General features: G+C 38.7%; 2 protein-coding genes across 3 annotated transcripts in view; both read right to left on the bottom strand.

Annotated features, from left to right (window-relative positions):
* Positions 1 to 14,971, bottom strand: part of LOC129181246 (kelch-like protein 25) — a 48,111-nt gene extending 33,140 nt beyond the window's left edge. Inside the window, exons 1-2 of the mRNA XM_054776155.1 lie at positions 14,809 to 14,971; positions 10,382 to 10,452 (exon numbers count right to left, since the gene is read on the bottom strand). The gene's annotated coding sequence lies outside the window, so the exon portion shown is untranslated. The remainder of the gene's footprint in view (positions 1 to 10,381; positions 10,453 to 14,808) is intronic.
* A 798-nt stretch (positions 14,972 to 15,769) lies between these two features.
* osbpl5 (oxysterol binding protein-like 5) overlaps positions 15,770 to 23,144 on the bottom strand; it is a 41,912-nt gene continuing 34,537 nt past the window's right edge. For both annotated transcript variants that reach the window (XM_054776208.1, XM_054776209.1), the window contains 6 exons: positions 22,595 to 22,731; positions 22,309 to 22,488; positions 22,072 to 22,204; positions 19,993 to 20,107; positions 19,479 to 19,572; positions 15,770 to 17,724 (listed from right to left, as the gene is read on the bottom strand). In XM_054776208.1, the coding sequence (XP_054632183.1) occupies positions 17,589 to 17,724; positions 19,479 to 19,572; positions 19,993 to 20,107; positions 22,072 to 22,204; positions 22,309 to 22,488; positions 22,595 to 22,731 (795 nt within the window). In that variant the 3' untranslated portion in view covers positions 15,770 to 17,588. The remainder of the gene's footprint in view (positions 17,725 to 19,478; positions 19,573 to 19,992; positions 20,108 to 22,071; positions 22,205 to 22,308; positions 22,489 to 22,594; positions 22,732 to 23,144) is intronic.

Genomic DNA, 23,144 nt, shown 5'->3' with positions numbered 1-23,144 from the left:
GAGATCATGTCAATCCAATTCATTCGTTCCAGAAAGCCAAAAATGTTAAAACATGTTTTTATAGATTTACAATTATAGTTTTACATGCAGTAAAAAATGGAATATATGGAAATTCATATAAATACAGTACATATAAATGATGAATGAAAGCAATAAATGAACATGATCTTGCTGTCACATCGTGTTTTTGAGAACACGTCTTCAATCAAGTGTGTTTTTCGGTTAGCTTTAAATTAAAAATGTACGCCTACATTTTGCCTCGGTTTGCGTGCATTCTCCAGTTAGCGTACAATATGGTTATCATGTTATTAATACGCAGCGCGACGCCAAGTGTGTTACTTCATGTATTATTATTATTATCACAAAACGTCCGTAGCTTCTAACAAAGAAGCTTAGCTTGCTAACAAAATGGGAACCTGTCGAATTCTGAATTGAACGGCATTCAACTTTAGAGGTTCCACTGCATATGTGTAATTGTTGAAGCATATTTCTGGGGTGCCGAAAGAGTGCAGTAAACATTTGTATTGGATCTCAATGTGCCACGGGCCAATAAAAAAACAGTCGCAGGCCGCACTTTGGCTGTCCAGTTCCTCCCAAAGTCCAAACACATGCATGTTAGGTTCACTATAGACTCTAAATTGGCTCTAGGTTTAACTGTCTATATGTGTCAGCCACGTCCTCTCAGTTGGGATAGACTCCTGCCAAAGGATATAGGCATAAAAAAATAGATGGATGACCCAACAGTGAGAGAAAACAAGAGTATCCACTGCTATTGCAGCATTGGGGATTGACCCCGTAAGAGGAGACGTACTCGCCAGTATTCTCATAAGCTGTCATCTAGCAATAGGATGTCCACAGTGAACGATGGGAGCGTTAATGGTTCAGAAGGTCTGTGGCTGCTCACATCGTCAAACGAGGCTCCAGAGAGAAGTCCTCCTTGCACCTGCCTGAGTGGGTGTGTAAAGAAATGAGAAAGAGCAGATGACAAACACATGATATTTCCCAGTCTGCGTGTCAAATATGAGACAGTATTCCCAATTTGCATTTTTGTTTTTCACCAAATCGTTTCATCAAAGTGATTTTGCAGACTTGTACAGTCATCGATTGATCAAATATACAGACAGCAGACAGGAGAAGAGAAGACGAGATGACTAACGTGCTTCAAGGGGCAGCCTTGAACACTCCAACGCAGCACGTTGTGTAACAAATGAAAGTGAAGGTGAAACAAATGCCCGCAACATACTGGAATCATGACCCCAAGTGAGGGACGAGACAAAATGACTTCTCTGTGAATCACACACCAGAGAAAAGCAAGCGAAAGAGAAACGAAGATGAATGAGCGAATAAATGGCATGAGGGGGGAATTCCAGTGCAAAGAAAAACCTGAGGCACTGAACATTCATCTGCAGAGATACTGCACCCTGATCAGGAATCTCTTCCATGCTTTCTGTTAGGACAGGGTTTGAAAAAAAGAAACTTATCATCAAACACTAATATAAATGTTCTCCATTGGGTTTAGATCAGGGGAACACGCAGGACGGTCAAAAAGAGAGAGACTTTTGTCAGCCAGTCATCACCACACAGACGGAGGCCTTCAGTCATGAGGGTGCAACATCTCCACAGAGCCACCCGCCGTTTCACGCCCCTGCACAACCTGAAGCTCCATTGTTCCATTGAAGGAAAAAAGCAGCCCAGATCATGGTGGATTCAAAAGCCAGCCAAGAGCGCAAATGAGTGACTGTACAGGTGACGTCACACCAGCCATTACTGTGCGTAGGATAGCAACTGTGTCTTGTGGTCCAAGTCCAGCCATGGCACACCTAAAAAGGTGTAAACACGCCCATGCCTGTTGTTGTCACTTTCTGTATTAACATGTAGCTGTTTGTTTGTACAATATAAACATCATTTGGCCGTCTAAACCAGGGGTGACCACATTTTTTCCAATGAGGGCCAAATAGTGAAAAATGAAATGTTATGCTCAGAAGTTATATACTGTATATTTCAAGAAAAAACTGCACCTCAGCTTTGTGATATTGGTGAAAAAGCCTACCATTAGAATCAACTCCACTCCTTGCTCTTTTTCCCCATTTTTGAAGTTGTTTTTTCAAATGTTCCTAGTATTTCCACTTTCTTCTTAAATCATATTGTAAATTTTCTTTTCATAACATTATGACTTTATTTCCACAATATTGTCATTTTTTTTCCTCCACCTAATTTTCCAAAAATTACAACTTTACTTTGTTTTGTTTTTCATATTATGACTTTAAAAAAGACTTTAGTTTTTCTTAATCTTTAAACTCTCTGCTACTAAAATGACATTATTTATCTTTGTAATATTATTATAGATTTTATTCTATTAAAATTTTGCCTTTTTGTCTTACGAGAATATGACTTTTTTTCTCTGAATATTGTGACTTTATTCTTGTAAAACTACAGTTGTTTTTAAAATTTTCCAACTATTTCAACATTCTTCATGTATCTTTTCTTCTCAGAATTTTGACTTTAGTCCCATAATATTTTGACTTTATTCTTGTAACACAACTTTTTCCGCAACCTAATTATTTCCAAACATTACAACTTATTTGTTGTTTTGTTTGTTTCTCATAATATTACAACTTTAAACATTTTTATTCTTTCTTTAACATTTCAACTTTATGCTACTAAAATGATGTTATTTTTCCTCATAATATAAAAAAAACATCATAAAATTACGACTTTTTCTCGTTAGATTACAACTTTTTTCTCGTAATGTTTTGACATTATTCTTGTAAAATTTCCATTTTTGCTGTTGTTGTTTTTTTTAGTTTTCTTGTTAAATCATATTTTAGAATGTGCCGCTGGCCAATAAAAACACAGCCGCGAGCCACAAATGGCCCCACGGCCACACTTTGGACACCCTTGGTCTAAACAATCAGCTATAGGCACAAAAAATGTTTTTTGTGGACCAAAAAAAACGCCCCACATTGAGCCAGTAACACCCACGTCTGCTTCAAGCAATCAAAAAATGCTCAGAAAAGGAGTAGGAAGAAGCAAAATGTATTGTGTATAGAGGCGGATAATATCATGATAAGTTAAACTCTTTGAAACCCTTTTTCAAAAGCCAGTGTTTTTATGAGTTGTCAGAAAGTGGCATATGCTGTATTTTACGATTGAGCCCGCTGCCTCACAACAAATGGCAAGGAAAACATCTGAGCAATTTAGAACAATCCTAATTGGAACTTAAGAGAGAAGAGAAGTGTCATTTCCTGGCACTGAAGTCCTTTCTCACGGCGTGCAACACATTGCTTCAAACTCTGAACCGATGCATTGCGTGGCTGCTTAGCCCCAGTCACTGATCACCTCATTGAGGTTTTGATGCGACTGCCAAACGTGTCCATCAGTCATGCCGAGATTGACCATAGAACAAAGGTGTGCATAAGAGACATTACAGGTGTTTAAAAAGGGCGTGCGACTATGAGTGTGCATACTTTCTCAATCACCTGGGAGCAGCTTTTTTGGTGGATGGATAGGTATAATAATGTTTTTTAATTACTCATTAACGTGATTCTAAAAAGTATGCAACATAGATCTGTGGGTGCTGTCTCCTCCAAGTCAAGCCTGGATCTACTTGAACCCATTTTATAAGACTAAGTGGCCACTTTATAAATCCCTACATATCAAGGAGAAGGAAACTGGAAGCCGAAAGCCTGCAAAAGGAGGAAGCACTGTTTTTCATGGCTCAAGGGCTCTTTCCCAAGAAGAACAATGGTCTTCTCAGTCCACAAGCGGCCCTCAAGACTGAGCAAGGTGGCAGATTTTTGGCAAATACCCGAGAGTTGTTTTGCTTGCGGCATTAATCACATGAGACAGCAGCCTTGGAATGAAACGCAGCGCACCTCTCTCGCAAGACAATTCATTAGGTACACCATGAGGGAAAATAAGGGAAATTCAAAGACCCAACTACCTGTGGTGTAACAGCAGGGGTGTCCAAATTGCGGCTGCTTTTTGTTGTTGTTGTTGGCCTATGGCACATTCTAAAAACATAATTTAACAAGAAAACTAAAAAAAAAAAACCCAGCACAAATTGAAAAATCTGCAGTAATTTTACAAGAATAAAGTCAGAATATACAGAGAAAAACAATGTACTCTAACAAGTCTCTAACTGCTCCGGAAGGATTTCTCTTTTTCACCATTTTTTCATAAGTTAAAGTACAGCAAAAGCTAAAAGTTAAATACAGCAAAAATACAACTAAAACGGTTAGGCACCAGGAAAGAAGGGTAAAATCCGGGGGTTCCGGAAAACAGGAGGGTTGCCAGGCGGGGTGGAACTTCATTGCAACATAATGTGAATGAATGAATACCACATAAATACCACATAAAACATGTGCATTATTTTCCTCGTAAAGGCGGAATTTTTGATACAGATCTTGTATGGAATCTTTGCAGACTGGGGTAACTGTACCTGATGCTCTTCTGAACAGGACATATTTCTCTGTTGGAAAGATTCAAAAGTGCAAGAACACGGTTATATATTCCAAAGCACGACTGCAGGTACTATATTTCATGATGGTTCTGCATGTAAAGACAATATGTCAGAAAAATGAGCACCAGGCGACATAAAAAGTCCTATTTTCCCACAGATGAAATTGAAATTATGTGAAAATATTCAGTCACTGCTTACTTGGGAATGCAAGGTTCTTCCTTGTGTGCCTGACAGGAAGTCCCAATGATGTCATCTCCCATGGATGTCATCTTTAACGCACACTACCGCACGCAGGAACACGGCAGGATGATAAAAACATACCCACTCCCTCAGCCAATGGCTAAAACATGACCGCAAACGTCTGGCTTGTATCCCCATGAGGTGCGGTACAAGTCCACGGCCGTTTGAGCGAGGGGCTGTGTGAGTTGTGGGAACAGGATGTAGAGGTGTACGTTTACATGCACAAGATTTCAGGATCTTGCATGACAGATAAGAACATTTAGTGTGAAAAGTGAGCTCTCTTATAAAAGCTGCAGCGGATAAAGTTGAAATGGAGACATAGCAGATGCAGTGGATTTTTATGTGGGGAAAAACTGGTATGGCATCAACCAGGCAAGCTGCGCAGAATATGTAGATTATCTCTTTGTCCCCCGCATGCTAACAATCATTCAAAAATAATTGATGAGTCATTATAAAACTTTTTTTATTGGCCCTCAATATTTGGACATTTTGAAAATAAATACAGTCATGGCCAGAGAATTTGAGAATGACACAAATATTTTCACAAAGTCTGCTGCCTCAGTTTTTATGATGGCAATTTGCATATACTCCAGAATGTTATGAAGAGTGATGAGATGAATAGCAATTAATTGCAAATCCCCTCTTTGTCATGAAAAATAATCCCTCTTAACCCCCCAAAACACATTTCCCCTGCATTTCAGCCCTGCCACAATAGGACCAGCTGACGTCATGTTAGTGATTCTCTGCTTAACATAGGTGAGAGTGTTAACAAGGACAAACGCTGGAGACGACTGTATCAGCCTGACTGAGTAAGAATAACAAAGTGGAAGCTTTAAAAAGGAGCGTGTCGCTTGAAATCTTTGTTTTTCCTCTGTTAACCATGGTTACATGCAAGGAAACACGAGCAGTCCTCATTGCATAACACAAAAAGGGTTTCACAGGTAAGGATATTGCTGCTAGTAAAACGGCACCCAAACAAACCGTTTATCAGATCATTAAGAACTTCAGGGACAGAGGTTCAGTTGCTGTGAAGAAGGCGTCAGGGTGCCCAAGAAAGTCCAGCAAGCGTCTGGACTGTCTCTGAAGATTGATTTAGCTGCGGGATCGGGACGCGTGTGAGTGCATCTGCTCGCCCAGTAAGGCAAAGACTTTTGGATGATGGCCTGGTGTCAAGTGTGCAAAGAAGTGACTTCTTTCCAGGAAAAACATCAGGGACAGACTGGTATTCTGTCAAAGATACAGGTCTTAGACTCCTAAAGACTGGAGTAAAACCAATTTCTCTTATGAATGCCCTTTCTGATTGTTTGGGGCAACCAGAAAAAAGCTTGTCCAGAGAAGAACACGTGAGCGCTACCATCAGTACCGTATCATGCCAACAGGAAAGCATCCTTCATGCGTGGGGTTGCTTCTCAACCAAGAGAGTGGGCTCACTCACAGTTTTGCCTAAGAACACAGCCATGAATAAAGAAGCACCAAAACAACCTCCGAAAGCAAATTCTCCCAACCATCCAACAACAGGTTAGTGACAAACAATGCCTTTTCCAAAGGCAAAAGTGATAACTGGCATCTGACAAAAAAATCAAAAAACACCGAAGCAGCAAACTTTGTGAAAACCAACACTTGTGTAATTCTCAAAAGTTCTGGCCACGACTGGACAATGGGCTTCAATAATTTAGAGTGCAACTGTAGGTTTTTGCAATTCAATGAAAATAAAAATAGGAAGCACAGTGAAAAATGTGTCCAGGTCAGCTGGGATAGGCTCCAGCTCACCCACTACCCTAATGGATGGACGTTGTTTAGTTCGAGCTCTGCTTTTGATTCATTGGAGGCTACAAATTGCCCATACTGTATGTATGAATGTGAGTGTGAGTGGGCTGTTTGTCGATACTGTATGTGTCCTCTCTAATAAATCACTGATCTGCATTCAATATAAAACACATATTGGGAAGAAAGGAAAACAGTGTCATCGACTGGATGAGGTGGGGTCTTGCCGCCCACCCCTAATGAGAGAGCGGCCACTGGTCGGATGTAGCATGGTACAATACGACACACATGAAGACAGAAGAGTCTTTGACGGAAGTCTGAAACACAATCCCCTTTCTTCAGTCAACAACTGACGAGTGTCGGCTATCTGGGCCTCAGGGGCAAGGGTTTGGGCAGAGGTGAGGAAAGAGATGTTTTCGAGCGGGGAGAAGTACGCATGGAGGGAGGGTGGATTGTTGGGTAATGAGTCACTGGAGCCTCCTTCAAAGCCTGCTCTGCAACCTCAACAACCCTCTCCCAACACCCGAGCAGGGAGGTCCACATGCAGGAATCTGGGCCTGGATGGATGCGTGGAAGAGCTGAGTGGGCAGTACACACACATTCACACTAGAGCAAGGGGTCAAGTTCCTGCTGCAAAGGACACAAGACTCAAGGCCTCTACTGTAGGGAATATGGAGGATGCATGTACGGTAGCACTTGTCTGTGCTTTGTGTGCAATGCAATTTATTATCGTTCCACACTGAGCTGGACTATGTGCTATAGCACTAGAATTGGAATTGTATCTTATGAAACGTGGACTGGTGAGTTTGTATAATAATTGTACTAATATTGTCAGTATTTATAATGAATACAAATCTGCGCTTCTAATTTTGTGGCTTCAGTGTATCATGGTTTTTCCAAAATACACAAATTAATGAATCATGCTGTTCTGTGGTTGAATACAGCCTATTATTAATCAAAAACATGCATATTGAAGCAAATGTTATGTATTAGTTGCTTAAATTACACAATTTCAAGCATAACAATGGCTAAATAAAGTCAAATACTTGTACAAATATAAGGCATTCAGAAGACTCATTCAAAGACGCTGTAAATGATATGTAGTATTCTAAATGGACCACTAGGTGTCAGCAATGTTACTGTAATGTTCGGTGAGACACACATGCACCAGACTTGATCGGCAGAACAACTATGGAGTTAAAACCATGCCAGAACCTCACAAACACACATAACATGTTTTGTAGTGGTAGAATTTTAAAATGACATTATCTTGCCTGATAATTAGGGATGTCCGATAATATCGGCCCGCCAATATTATCAGCTCGATATTGGCATAAAAATGTCATATCTTTTATATTTTCCCCATAATGAAAACCGATATAGCCCTTTAAGCGCCACAAGCAACCTTGCTGCCGCCGTAACAGTCAACACACAGCATACACCGATGCTTTGCTTAACCGTGTTCGGGGTGGCAGGACGTGGTCAGTTGTCAAAACACTGCTAATGGTTAGCGGGGTAGCTTATAGACATATACTGTATATGTAGATGCCGCATCAAGCGCTGAGCCGTACGTCAATGTCGCTGCCATACTGGATGATGCAAGAGTCGGAGAGGAGAAGATGCCTCATTCATGTGTTGCAAACCAAATCCCGGGAATAACATTTCACAGGCAAGACTTAACAATTACCTTTGATAGTATTTGGCCTATAGACTGCATGATTTGGCCATTATAACATCCTTTTGATAGCATAATTTGCCGCCGTTGTGGAAAACACTGCATTCCTGCGCACAATTCATTCATTCATATGTCTATGGGGTAGCGGGAATGTAAAACAAAGGCGGAAATAGCGGCAGGGAGACGCTGTACTTTGCTTCCGTGTGATGTTGTTTACAGCCACGTCGAGAAGCTAATTGCTGATGCTGTATCCATTCGTTTCACAACAGATGTGTGTTAATTCCACGACAGGAGATATGTGATGCTACACATATCTGTATCGGTTGATATCGGAATCAGAAATTGAGAGTTGGACAATATCGGCAAAAAAGCCAATATCGGACATCCCTACTCATAATATTACATTATTCTTGTAAAATTATGACTTTTTCAAGTTAAATTACAACTTTTTTCTCATAATAATTTGACTTTATACTCGGAAAAATGACTACAGATTTTTCTATTTTTGTTGTTGTTTTTTTAAATTTAGTTTTCTTATTAAATTATATTTTTAGAATGTGATGCGGGCCGCAAATGGACCCCAGGCCGCACTTTGGAAACTCTTTGTGTATCATATCGCATTGTGACTAACCAGGCAACTTGGATCTTACTTTCTCACGCTGCGACATGCTGACATGTAAGATGCTTTAGCAGGAATGTTTGCAAGTGATTCCAAACAAGAAGCTTCTGGCAACAAACAACAAACAGCCGCTGTGTTGACGCCAGTAATAATTAGCAAGTAAGATGTGTGTTGAATTTCAAACATGTGTACACACACGGCTTTCATTCTGTTGGCAGTTGCTTACGAGAAGAAGGTAGAAGAAGAGCAGCGTCGCGACGCTCACGCCGCAAGTTAGCCATGCCAACATGACAGGGCCGGAAGCGGAAAGAACAGGAAGTTGATAACGTCTCGTAACATGCCGCATGTAAACAGCACGCCAGCAAGATAAAACACGTAACGCAACACGCAGATGTCTCATCTATCTTTAGTTAACATGAAAAGCACATGTGGCTGCACAACTACACACATGCTCAACAGGTCAAAGACCACCAAGGCCACCATGGGTGCCGTAAACTTTTAAAAGGTGTGATAAAAATGATTGAAGACTCCCTCTTCTCAGGTTGCTTGGTATAGAAGCCCGTCTCCGCCACTGAAAGAAAAAAAATAGTCCAATGGTAAGTCATCATTACCAGATAAAAAGTCACAACTCTGAGATAAAAAGTCAGAATTATGACATAAGAAGTCAGAATTATGAGACAAAAAGTCGAAATTACAAGATTAAAAGTAATAATTAAGAGATTAAAAAAATCAAAATTATGTGCGGAGTGCCATGTGACGAAGGCTCCAGTGAAGAAGGTGGCACATGCACAGTTTGTATCTCATAATTTCAATTTTTAATCCAAAAAAAACAACTAAAACACAATGACTTTGTGTTACAATTTTGAGTTTTTTTTTTTCACAATTATGACTTTTTAATCTCCTAATTCCACATTTTTATCTCATAATTAAGTTCTTATCTCATAATTTTGACTTTTTAATCACATAATTATGACTTTTATCTCAGAATTTTGACTTTTTAGCTCACAAATATGACTTTATCTCATAATTATGGCTTTTTGTCTCATAATTTCAATTTTTTATCTCATAATTATGATTTCAAATCTCATAATTTTCACATTTTTCTCATCATTATGACTTTTTAGCTCATAATTTTACACGTGTTATCTCATCATTATGACTTCAAATCTCATAATTTTACACGTGTTATCTCATAATTATGACTTACCGTTGGGATATTTTTTCCTTTCAGCGGCGGAAATGGCCTTCAGGTGGGTTGGTGTTTCAATAGACGTACCTGTACTTCTTTTTCAATGATTAATTGGAGCTATTTATGATGACATGAAGGAGTTGTACGTGTGCTCCAGGCCACTGCTTTGTCTTCTTAAACTTTAGGACAAGACAGAGCTGGTTTAAAAAAAACAAAAAAAAAAGGGGGAAATTGGATAAAACAAGCAGGGGAACTCTGCTGCCATGACGACAAACAGAGATAATAGCTGTTATTGTTGCTTGTATAACTGCTGCAGGGTAGCGATTTAGCAACTTTAAAAGGGATCATTATCACACCTCGCTCTTTTATGCATTAAGTGGCTCCTGTCTCCGTGTGTGTGTGTGTGTGTACGTACCTGATCGCCACACTTACCAAGCTACTTTCCTGTGACTTGTGCGGTCGCTGACGACAAGAGGCGACCATTCCCAACAAATAAGCGCACACTGTAAAAAGACAAAGGCAATGTCAATGACTCATCTTTCCCATTGCGCCAGACCAGGTCTTGTGAGTCGACTATGACAGAAACTAAACTGTCTTCTACTAACTATAACTCCTCAAGAACAAATGAGTAATTAGCATGTAATTAGCACTATGTTATTGTTCTCCAGTAACAGTTAATCTAATTATTATTGCAAATGCTATAATGCCGTTACCATTGCACTGATATCTACTGTACATCATAACAGTCTGGACGTGTGCTTCAGGCGCCATTGTTCACCACGATCGCAAAGGAAACGACCCATCGCAGTCGACCATTTGCATTGTAGGGCAGTGGGAAGCATTACAATGCGAGTCCAACAGCAAAAAGACTAAATAAATTCCTTTACCTCGGGGGTGTACAAACCTTTTCCCAGCGAGGGCCACCTACAAGTAGTAAAAAATGAAAGGATGCAACTTTGCCACTTTGATATTTTATAAGATATGTTAAGAAGTGTATCTCAAGAAAAACTCCATCCGAGCTTTGTGATATACAATACTTCGTTGAAAAACATATTATTATATTTATATTTTCTTTTTGTAATATTATTGTCACGAGACGTCAGGCACGAGTTCAGGCTGTCGAGTGCTTGACCCCCAGTATGCAGAGATGAGGCGGTGGCGTGCAAAAATAAAGAGTCTTTAATAATGCAAGTGCAGGTACTCACAGCAGCAAAACAAAAGCGACAGAGAAAAAGGCTCTGTGGAAAACAATACGAAAGGTAGAATCACGGTAAGTAAACTGTTCGAAGTGACAGCACCGGTAAGGAGACGAGGTACAGCAGGAACGAGGGTAACAATAGCAATATTCTTCTAAAATTGAAACTTTTTTTTCTAATTAGAATCGGACTTTTTCTTTTATATTTTCACTTTATTCTCTTAACATTTGAATTTTTTCTGCAACCTAATTTTCCAAAAAATACAACTTAATTTTGTTTTATTTCACATAATATTACACATTTTTTCTTTCATATTTCAACTTTATACTACTAAAATGACATTAGTTTTCCTCATAATATTATGAGTTTATTCTCCTAAAATTGCAACTTATTTTTCTTGTTAGAATACAAGTTTTTTTCTCTTAATATTTTGACTTTATTCTCATAAAATTACTGCTGTTTTTTTCAATTTCTGCTGCTATTTTTTGAACTAAAAACTAAAAAAACAACAACAGCAAAAATGGTCAAATCAGCAGGCATTTTACAAGAATAAAGTCAAAATAAAAAGAGAAAAAAATTGTAATTAAACAAGAAAAAGTCATAATTTCACAAGAATAAAATCAAGAATGTCAAAAAATAATGTCATTTTAGTAGCATGGAGTTTTTTTTTTAAGTTGTAATATTTCGAGAAGTAATTTTTTGAGAAATCATTTTTAGAAAATTAGGTTGGGCAAAAAATTATAATATTAAGTCAAAATATTATGAAAAGAAAATATACGAAGATTACTTTAGAATGAAGTTGAAACATTTAAAAAATGAAAAAAAAGCAAAGATGGGGAAAAAAGAGCAAAGTTGATAGTAATAATAGGCTTTTTCACATATATCACCAAGCTGAGATGCAGTTTTTTCTTGAAATATGTCTAACTTTTTAGGCAGACAGGACTTAGGAAGAGGAGGGTGTTGGGTGGATATTAATCTTCTAAGATACTATTACAGGGGAAGTACAAGAGAAGAATCATGCATGTCAAACTGGCCGCAGGCAAGTTAGATCTAGAAAGACGAGACACATTAGACACACACAAAGCCTCGGGGAGCAACACACAGCCCCGACGCCCCTCCCTTGCCATCTTCGGGGAAGACAAGTCCCAACAAGTCCCCTGCCTCTCTACAACTCGTGGACTGGCCTTTGTGCGATGGGCCTGGGCGGGAACGGAGTAAACAACCCGCCTGACTCCAAAACAAACATAGCACGCCCAATCTCTCCCACTTACCTGTGGGAGAGATTAAGCTAGCCGAGGAGAGGCCTGGACCATAAAGAACAAATGAAAGCAGTGACCTCAGCCTGGACGAAGCTCAAGGCTGACAACAGAGACATTTTACACCGGGGTGGCCAAACTTTTCCAACGAGGGCCGCACAGTGAAACATGAAAGGATGCAAGAAAAACTGAATCTCTATGGTTTGTCATCCGTCCATTTTCTATGCTGCTCGTACTCACTAGGGTCGCGGGTACGCTGGAGCCTATCCCTAGCTTTTTCCCTAACCTCATTTTCTAAAAATGACAACTTTATTTTGTTTTGTTTGTTTCTCCAAATATTATGACTAAAAATATATATATATTTTTTGTATTTCCACTTTATGCTACTAAAATTACATTATTTTTCCCCATAATATGATGAGTTTAATCTGATAAAATTCGTTAGAATACAACTTTTTTCTCTTCATATTTTAACTTTATTGTCGTAAAATTACAGCTGTTTTTTTCTTGAATTTCTGCTGTTTTTTTTAAATTTATTTTCCAACTATTTCAACTTTGTTTTGTACATTTTCTTCTCGTAATTATAACTTTATTCCCATATTCTTTTGACTTTATTCTCATAGTATTATAACATTTTTCCCCAATCTAATGACAACTTTATTTGGTTTTGTTTGTTTTTCATAGAATCACGACTTAAAAAAAAAAAAAAAATTCTTTCTGGAATATTTTAACTTTATGGTACAAAAATTTTATTTTTTTCCCCCCATATTACAACAATGTTATTTTCGTAAAATTAGGATTATTTCTTGTTATGTTGCAGCTTTTTTCTGTTAATATTTTGACATTATTCTTTTAAAAATACTGCAGATTTTTTTTTTTTAGTTTTCTTGTTAAATTTATCATTTTAATTTACAATTTAATATTTATGACCAATAATGTTCACCATGATCTTGTAATTGTGTTGTCAGGTTTATTGCTCATTTTGTATGCGCTTTCGGTACAGGAAGGCAACGAAAAGTCGACCATGAAAGTCGGCTTCCTATTGGTGGAAAAAAAAAGTCATCGGTCTATCAAAGCATTAGTGGCTGGTTGCAGAGGTAGAGTGGGAAAAGTAAGCCAACACTGACATCAAGCTGCCAAATGACACAAAGACACAAAGATATAATGCGTTTGAAGTTCCGACACATTATTTTTTGTGTACATCAGGGGTGTCCAAACTTTTTCCACCAAGGGCCACATACTGAAAAATCAAAAGGTGCAGGAGGCCACATTTGTTTTTATTTTTACATATTTTTTTTAATATGGTAAAAAATGTAAGTGTTTTTTGTAAAAAAAAAAAAAATTGCGTATTTATTCTGGTTAAAAAATGTATTTTTTTTTTGGTAAAATGTCATAATTTTCTTTGTAATTTTTTTGTAAAAATATATTTCAGGACAATGCTTTGTGCTATTATTAGTTATTAGTATCAACATTTCCGCTTTTTGTCTTCACATTCTGTGTTTTTGTTGTATTTTTCCAATTTTTTTTAATTAAATTATATTTCTAAAATGTGTCACGGGCCAATAAAAACAGCCGCACTTTGGACACCGCTGGTGTACAGTTAGTAAATTGTAAGTGCCTGAGGCCTGGCCTTACTTTGAAGGGAAATAACTACTATGTCATCACATTTAAATCTGTTGTTTGTTAAATTTGTGTATGACTTCTTAAATGATACATTTTACATTTGCATTGCAAGTTATAGTTCATTATGATTGAGTTCATTGTATTTGTATTTGTACTTTATTTATCCCACAGCGGGGAAATTCACTTGTTACAGCAGCAAGCAAGATACGCAAGTAAAGAATACAGTGTAAAGAATTACATATTGACTACATGGTTCAGGTGGTGCAGGTGTTGTAGAGCCTGACAGCGGTCGGTATGAAGGACCTGCAGAACCTCTCCTTACACCGTGGGTGTAACAATCTGCTGCTGAAGGAGCTGAAATGTTATGAGTTCATTACACGTGTTAGACATTTTTACAGTGAAAAATTTTTATGTGGATTTCAGGGCCAATGTGTTGAAAAAAAGTTAACTGCAGTCACACATGTGAGGTTACACTGAAAAAAGGAAACCAACGAAGGCAAGATAAACAGTTCTCATGGTGAAATATAAACATAAACCCAAAAGTACGTAAAAAACACTAAACGTTAACCTGGATTTAAAAGCGTTCAAGAAAAACTACAGATTAATGGTGTTTTTCGCACAAGGACTCCCCCTACAGATGAGAAATAGAATTACAGTATACCTGTAAACCACTGTGGACAATACAAAATAAGAGCAGTAGGCAGTGCACTTATAGCAAGCTAACCAAGTGTAGTTAAGCTAGGTGTAAACGTGTACAAATTAAGACTGTTTTAGGACAACTTACTTTTCTAACTGGCGCCTTCATCTCATTTAGAAAGTTTTCGGTTCAGATGAATGTCCAAAACACACTCTCACACACCCGCGCGCGCGCACACAAGCACACGCACTGAATTTTCTTTCGTAACATTAGCATTACAAGTCCACAGAGGGCTAATTTATCATCTACTTCTTCAGTTGTTTAATGTTTAATGCACATGCATTACCGCCATCTACAGGACCTGAGCGGAACAGCACTGATAAAAAAATGTAGTCCAGTATGCGAGCTCCTACATTGTTCCAGGTTTATCGTGGAATTGAAAAACAATACTTTTAAACGTGTACAGTGTACTTTAGCTAGCTATTGGACACTAGACATACACTTACCATGAAACACTTTGTATGTTTCCTCGTCATCAATTATACATTTAGCAGTGTAGGTCTTCTGAACTTGACACTGACACTGAAGGCAATGGAAAGATGACGCCGCCACTGGGAGAGGCTATTACAGTAGTCATTATATCTGCAGACTATGCTTGGTATTCACTTGATCACACATCAAAGTGTAAGTGGATGAGGGCGCGTTTCATAGCAAACTGGGCCACGTGAAACCTCTGCCAATTAATGAGTGACCTGACAAGCAAACTATCTCCTACTACATAGGGGGACGTCTCTACATAAATATACGTTGTGTATGATTATGTATCATAACATCAAGTAATTTATTTCATTAATTACGTTAAACCAACTTTTTAGCGCAATTAAGGAAAGCATTCGTGAGTCCGTTCGATGACGACGCTTCCTTGCGACATGCATTCACGGACACTCCGAACATCACAAAACGTATGGTAATAGCATAGAAAATGAATCTGATGGATTCAGAAATAGGGAGGATACTATTATATTAGGGCTGTAATGTGGAAAAACTTATTTAGAAGGTCGTAAACGTTTATGCTGTAACTACGGAAATTATTTATAAATACAAAATCCTATTTTGCTTAAATTGTTTCAACATTTAAAAGAGTAAATTAGACATTACTAATGACAGAGGCAGTGACAGGGTTAAAATGTTTTACTGTAGTGCTACAGTGTGCAACAGGAGTGAATGAAAACATTGGGCATCATTGTTATTCGTTTTCGTTCAATATATAACAAAAGTATGTGGCATATACAATCCCACAACATGGCATTTGAGTAGAAAAAACAAGAACTTAATGAAAAGTACATAAAATCATTCAGAGTCGACGTTCATCTCTAAAATTTGCTCCCATTGGGTAGATCAGTACTGGCACTGGACTGAAATGTTACAAAAGTGCTAAAAACAAACAAAACAACCAAGGTCACAGACATGGCTTTGTTTCAGCACAACTCAAATGGCTTTCTGGTGCACAAACACACACATTAGAAGATATCACACAATTCTGGGAGTACGATTGTCATCCCTGGTCTCTTAACTCTCTCCTCCCGAGATGAAGTTAGTTACCAAGAGGCTAAATCACACAATAAATACATTCGGAAATCCTACATGGACTGTAAATGCACCGCAGACAAATATGTACACACTTGGAAAAGAAGAAATCATTAAGTGTTTAACATCTTTAAAGTCACTTGAAGATGTTGTGGACCAAGGTGATCACATGAATGTTTAACAAACAATGGGACAGAAACAGGCAAATGATGAGAAACAACCGGATGACTTCATTTCCCGAGAGAACTCACTTTCACTTTGACCTTTTCAGGGTATTTACATTTGGAAGCAGACATCCCACTAAAACGTTTCTTCAAGCTGGCTAGTTAAGAGCTGAAACTGCAGACCAAATCATAGAAATGTATAAGATAGTGTTATATATGTACACGTGTACATATTTCGGAAGTGAGGAAAGGATTGGTGACACTGATTGATCCTTCTGGATTTTTACCCATTTTACTGAAGGCCACTTCTGACAAAAGAAAAAAACCTAAATGGCATTCAGAAAATATTTCATTGGCCAAATCATGCTGCGCAGCAAAGCAGTGCTACACTTTTGCACTTTTGTCCTTCTTCTGTTAGGCCACAGCAGGCACACCGTAAAAAAAAAAAAAAAAAGGACACTCTGTATGGCTCCTGCGCTCTTCAGGTCTTCCTTCTTACAGTATGTGTCCATAGAAACACACAGTGCTCCCTGTAAACAACAACACACTGTCCTTCCCTGTTAGAAATACTCTTTTGGTAAAATTAATTCTAGTTTAAAAGACCAAAAGGAACGGATGTGAGAATACAGTAAATACAAAACGCATAATTGCACTGTTGGAAGATGTTCCTTCTGTGTTTGTATACCACATGTTTTTTTTTCCTCTTTTTTTTTTTGGCATTAGCGTTAAGGCCCAAAATGTGGAATAGTGGTGTAGGAGACATTGGAGAGGCGATCTAACCCAAACAACACACTCACAGATACACAGTATTGCAGGGCAAGTAGATAAAAAGACAGTAAGGGATGCGAAAATCTTCTTACTAATTCTTCATTCATTCTTCATTATACAATGAAAGCTCCCCTATGTCCTTGTCCAAAGTGCGTTGGTGCCGGTGCTGTTTCAGTCTGGCTACAGTAGGGGGTGCCATTTATCTGACAGGCGTTGGCTGTGTTTATTGCTATATAGTTCATGCTAAGCCTCTTATACAAAAAAAAAAAAAGGTTCACCCAATACACATCTGAGTTCTAAGACCCCCTGTTGATTAGTTTGTGCTTGTGGGTGCGCGAGGGGCGGGGGTAGGGGGGACCTGATGCCAGATCAGTGCTGGACAGAGAACTCTTCTTAGGTTTTGTTTTCTCAAGTGAACACGTAGTTGAGGAGGAAATGAAAGAAGAGCACAACGCAGACTATCAAGCAGTGACGGCCGATCCACGACACACTGTCGTCGGCTGCCCACTGCCCAGTGAGCTGACGACTCAGAGCCGACAGGTTCCTACAAAGACAGGGAAGGTGTGCTTTTAATGTCAATAACCAATAAGCAAAACCATTTAAAAACTACTACAGGTGGTCCGCAGAGTTTGGAGTTTCGTTGTTACGGACACGCTCTCATATATTAATTAAAAAACCTAATTGTGGTCCATAAATATGAGACTCGCTGGAGAACTACTTGCAATACACGCTGGCGGACGAATATGCGGACCGCACAGCATAAAAATAAGTGTGTTGCTCGTGCTGGGCCAGGGGTGTCCAAAGTGCGGCCTGCGGCACATTCTAAAAATGTAGTTTAACAAGATAAAAAGAAAAAAAACACCTCTAAAAATTTGAAAAAAATGGGCAGTAATTTTACAAGAACAAAGTAAAAAAAAATTGTGAGGGAAAATAATGCAATTTTAGTAGCATAAAGGTAAATGAGTAAAGAAAAACTGTTTTTTTTTAAAGTCGTGATATTATGAGAAACAAACAAAACAAATTAAAGTTGTAATTTTTCGAAAATTAGGTTGCGGAAAAACTATATTATGGTCAAGTTATAATATTGCAAAAATAAAAGTTGAAATATTTAGAAAATAAAAAACTGCAAAAATGGGAAAAAACAAACAGAGCCAAGTGGATACCGATAGACTTTTTCAAGAATTTTACCAGAATAAACTAATGAGGAAAAATTGCATTTTAGTTGCACTGAGCTGAAAAAAATACTTCGGTTGGGGTCAAAGTTATATTATGGGAATAAAGTAAAAATATTATGGAAATAAAGCCATAATATTACGAGAAGAAAATTTACAAAGATTATTTGAGAAGTTAAAATATAAAAAAACAGCTGCAGTAAACATGGGTGGAAAAAAGCAAAGTTGACATTAATAATGGGCTTTTTCACCTATTTGACAAGGCTGAGATGCCGTTTTTTCGTGAAATATCTATATATAGCTTCTTAGCATATCTACAGTACATGTGCTGTGTTACAAAATATCAAAGTGGCAAAGTTGCATGCTTTTATTTTTCACTATGTGGCCCTTGCTGGAAAAGATTTGGACACCCCTGAGCTGGGCGGATGGAGACGGTGTGTGTGTCTGCTCAGCCACACTGAGGAAAAATAACATTGCTTATTAGTTCACTTTTTACACTTCATTATGTCTCCCGAGTGGTAGTGCGCCAAAGAAAAGGAAAAACGTTGTGGAGGTGAAGATAAACATCATAAAAAGCTCAGAGAAAAGAGACACGCCCACGTCTCAAGTGCACGACCACCATTGAGGATGATGATGATTCAATGCTAATGAATGATAGAGGGGTTGTGGATTCCGTGCGCTGGGAAGACCTGGGAAGTTATGCTTCCATACTAGCCAGACAAACACAAGGATAAAAGGAGTTGCTCTCATTTTATTACTCTTTCATTTCATTCTTGTATTTAATCGTTTTATGTGCTTCCTGTGTTCCATGTAAAGTGTGAGTGACTTAGATAAGTTCTGACTTTCTAAAACATGACTCACATCACAGTTTACGAACAGAACCGTTATCTATTATGTGTTATCCTGACTATCACTGAAAACATGACATGGAATCCAGGAAGTGAACTACATGTACTGTACTAGATGTAGAATGGATGGGGGGTAGGATTAAATAAGCTTTGCTTCTTCCTACTCCTTTTGGACATGTGGAACTGTCAAAGAATGATTCACGAGATGTATTCCATTGTAACCTTCATGTTCAAATAAACTAAACCAAACCAAACCAACTTGTTTGTAAGCTTGTTACCTCTGAATGTCTTGCTGTGTCTTCTGGATGGAGGAGATGGAGGTCTGGAGGAGAGCCACATCCTTGCTGCATCGTGCACAATGCTTTGAGAACCCTAAGCACACATGAGATACTAAATTAAACACAAAGAAGTATACCTTCCTCAAAAGAATTCAAATCACACGTGGATACATTGAAGCTGAGTGATGGATGCTGTACGTAGCCCAAGAAGAGCTCGAAATCAAATTACACTCCTGATCAAAATGTTAAGACCAGCTGAAAAATTGCAAGAATTTATGTTTTGCACAGTTGGATCTTAAGGAGGTTTTAAGTAGAGCTTCAAAATGCAAAAATAAGAAAACAGAGTGAGACAAAACAAGCATTAAAGTGAAATAGGCTGTTCATCAGCTGATCAAAAGTGATGAGAAAAAAATGTAACCTACCCTGATGTGTCATACTGCAACAAATGAATCAAACATGACTTGCCTTTAGCGATGTTACTATTAGTTTGAGAGTTTGGGAAGGTGATCCTCACCCTCGTTATCAGAAGACTCGTGTGTTGGTTCTGGAGTGGTGCTGCTGCTTTCTGTGTTCTGGCTGCAGCTTGATGGTTGGCTGCTGGCTTTCCTGTACATCCTATTCACCTCAGTCTGGAGAGAGGAAGGCAACTTAGCGGTCAGGTGCAAATTGCTACCGATACAAAATGGAAACGGTTAAAAGGAGCATACAAAAAGGATGAGCCTCGAATACTCACCATACTTTCAAATAAAAATATTTTGCACCGCCAACCACAACGTCCATCATATGCATTGAATGATGTGGAAGATTATTAAAATTGAAATTCCTTCGCGAAATATGAAATCACTATCTGTTAAGGTGTGTGTTTCCACCAAATACACACTATAAATGGAAACATGTAAGTCACCATCAAGGTTTATTCCTTTAACCCACACTCATATTACATTTAGATTATGTTTTCTATGGTTATTTCTAACATACAATCACGCATTGGTCGGGGCGAAAAGTATTTTATTTTGGAGTAGTGGAGTAAGAAGTGTTTAATCTCCCTGACAGAGCTGTGTTTGGTCACTGCTTTATGGTCACGTTCAAGAACAAATACTGTAGTCTTACATAACATTTGTTCTTTACTTGATAGTATTTTTAATTATTGATTGCCAGGTAGTTTGTCAAATTCTGACGGAAGATTAGTATTCTTCAAAATAAAAACTCCAGGCAAGTCACGCTGATCTCCCTTTTGTCAAGTCCTGATACGAGGCGCAACCCTTGTGATGTAATGACACAGCTCCCCTGAAGCAGGGATGTCTCGATTCACATTTTTAGGCTTCAGATCCGATCTTTATCGACTTGCCGATCGAATACCGATCCTTTTTCCAAGCTTTTGTTACAAACATGAATTTGTGGACTTGAATATGGTGATGAAAATACAGTAGCTCTTTAAATCATTAGAAATAATGCAACCAAAGTATTGCTGGATTTACTTTTTTATTACACAGCATGACCAACAATATTGTTTGGCTCTTGCAACAAACCTGTGAGTCAGGTCCCTAATCCAATAAAAGATCAAATTGGAAAAAATGGGGGTGCAAAATACTTTTAGGGTAGGACTAATCATTGGACATGGTTACAGATCAATTTGTGGTGTGATTTAGAATATATGACTGAATTTTTTTTTATTTTTTTAAACAAACTCTTTTCAATGCAATAGTAATTTATTGACGGTCCCTGGTATAAACAACCAGCGGTTACAGCGGCACTTCCTGTGCGAGCTCCCCACACAATGACACAGCAGTCAGGTCACACTGAGGGGGGACTACAGCTGTAGCTACAAAGCCAAATATCCAACGTCCAAATTGAAACTAACTTCACCACGGTACACTGCGGACATGTCTGCATGCTGGTGCTGCGTTTTCTTTTACTTGCGGGTGGCGGGAGTCGAGTGGCAACCAGTTTTGAGGAGCATTACTGCACCCACCATGTTGGAGTGTGGGCCAGAGTTACGAACGTTGTACGGCAACCGGTTCGACCTGATCTGGCGGAAGAAGAGATCATCCGATCTTCAAAATACAGCGGATCGGCAGCCGATCCCGATCCTGAAGATCGGATGAATCTCGTGTAGAGCCTGTTCACGACCAACACGGGTTCAACTCCAACTAAATCTGCACCAGCACTAAAGTTTGCTGCAGTGCGAAAGGGGCAACAGGCAGTAAAACCCCTCCACCACAATAATGTGATGATTCACCTGTTTTTCTTGAAATATATACTGTATAACTTCTTAGCATACAGTATATACAGTACATGTGTTGCTTTACAAAATATCAAAGTGGCAAAGTTTCATCCATCCTTTTTCAATATGTGGCCCTTGCTGGAAAAAGTTTGGACACCCCTGGTTTATTGTAAACTACTTTATGTAAATGTTGAAAATAAATCAAATTAACAAATCGGAGTTGAATAATTTAGAGTGCAACTGCACTCACAAACCATTTCATTACACTTGCTGCAGTGCTGTATCAAAAATGACACCTCCCCAAAAATAACGATCAATGTTAACATTGTCTTATAGTTATTAATGATAAGCTGTGGTGTTGTGACTAACCTTGCGCTGGCTGGCCCAACTCTCAGTATACGAGAGTCCACTGTGCTGCCGTCTTTGCGTTTTCTCCTGCGTTTGGATCACTCCATCCCTCTCAAACTGAACCACACAACGCTCAGGCTCCCACAGTTGAGTCCTAAAGCAAACATGATGAGGCCGGTCAGACAACAGCTCAGCCCTAACTATGCATTTCAACTCTGAACAGGTTTTATTTGACTTATTGTATGTGCGTCTTCGTACTCCATATGCTTGTATGTCCACTCTGCGGTCACTGGGTCCTGGTGAAAAAGCCGTGGGGTCCATGGTTTATCTCCCCGCTCCCTGGCCTCTTTGCGCTGAGCTTCCTCCAAAACAAACTTTTCCTGTGTGGCCCGCACCTGGTCCCGGTCTGTGATGGCACTCGTCACATGCTGCCACAGTCTGTCGTGTCAAGAACACATTACCAAAAAATAAATGACAACCCAATAGAATAAAGGGATTGTGTTATTTTATCCGACTTTGCCCCAATAGAGAAGATGTGGTCTACCTTTCGGACTCAAACTCTCCCTGCTGGTCCGAGTGGACCACTCTTCTCTTAAGACGACGGATGCGCACATCGGGGCTAGGGTTCCACAGTGTTGCCTGCTGTCCGGACCGCTTCTCGTGAATAAAAACCTCATTGTCCTGAAATGAAATTTCACATTAGAGCCGATTTACTTCAAAATACGCACCAACATACATTACATACAACTATTGGAGCACGTTGCCGCCACTCAAAGAAAAAAAATACCCCAGTGCTAAGTCAGAATTATGAGATAAAAAAATCTAAATTACGAGAGTCATAACTATCAGAATTATGAGATAAAGTCAAAATTATGAGATGAGAAATTCAAACGTATGAGATAAAATGTCAAAATTATGAGACAAAAGGAAATGGGACTGAAAAGTCATAATCATGAGATAACAGGTCGAAATTATAATATACAAACAGTGCATGTGCCGAGTGCCATTTGATGAAGGCCCTAGTGAAGAAGGCGTCACATGCACAGTCTGTATCTCATAATTTGGAACGTTTTCTCATAATTTCGACTTTTTAT

This window comes from Dunckerocampus dactyliophorus, chromosome 5 (genome assembly GCF_027744805.1).
Source record: "Dunckerocampus dactyliophorus isolate RoL2022-P2 chromosome 5, RoL_Ddac_1.1, whole genome shotgun sequence".
Taxonomy (NCBI): domain Eukaryota; kingdom Metazoa; phylum Chordata; class Actinopteri; order Syngnathiformes; family Syngnathidae; genus Dunckerocampus; species Dunckerocampus dactyliophorus.
The sequence above is the reverse complement of the archived record's forward strand: the minus strand, read 5'-3'. Positions and strand labels throughout refer to the sequence as shown.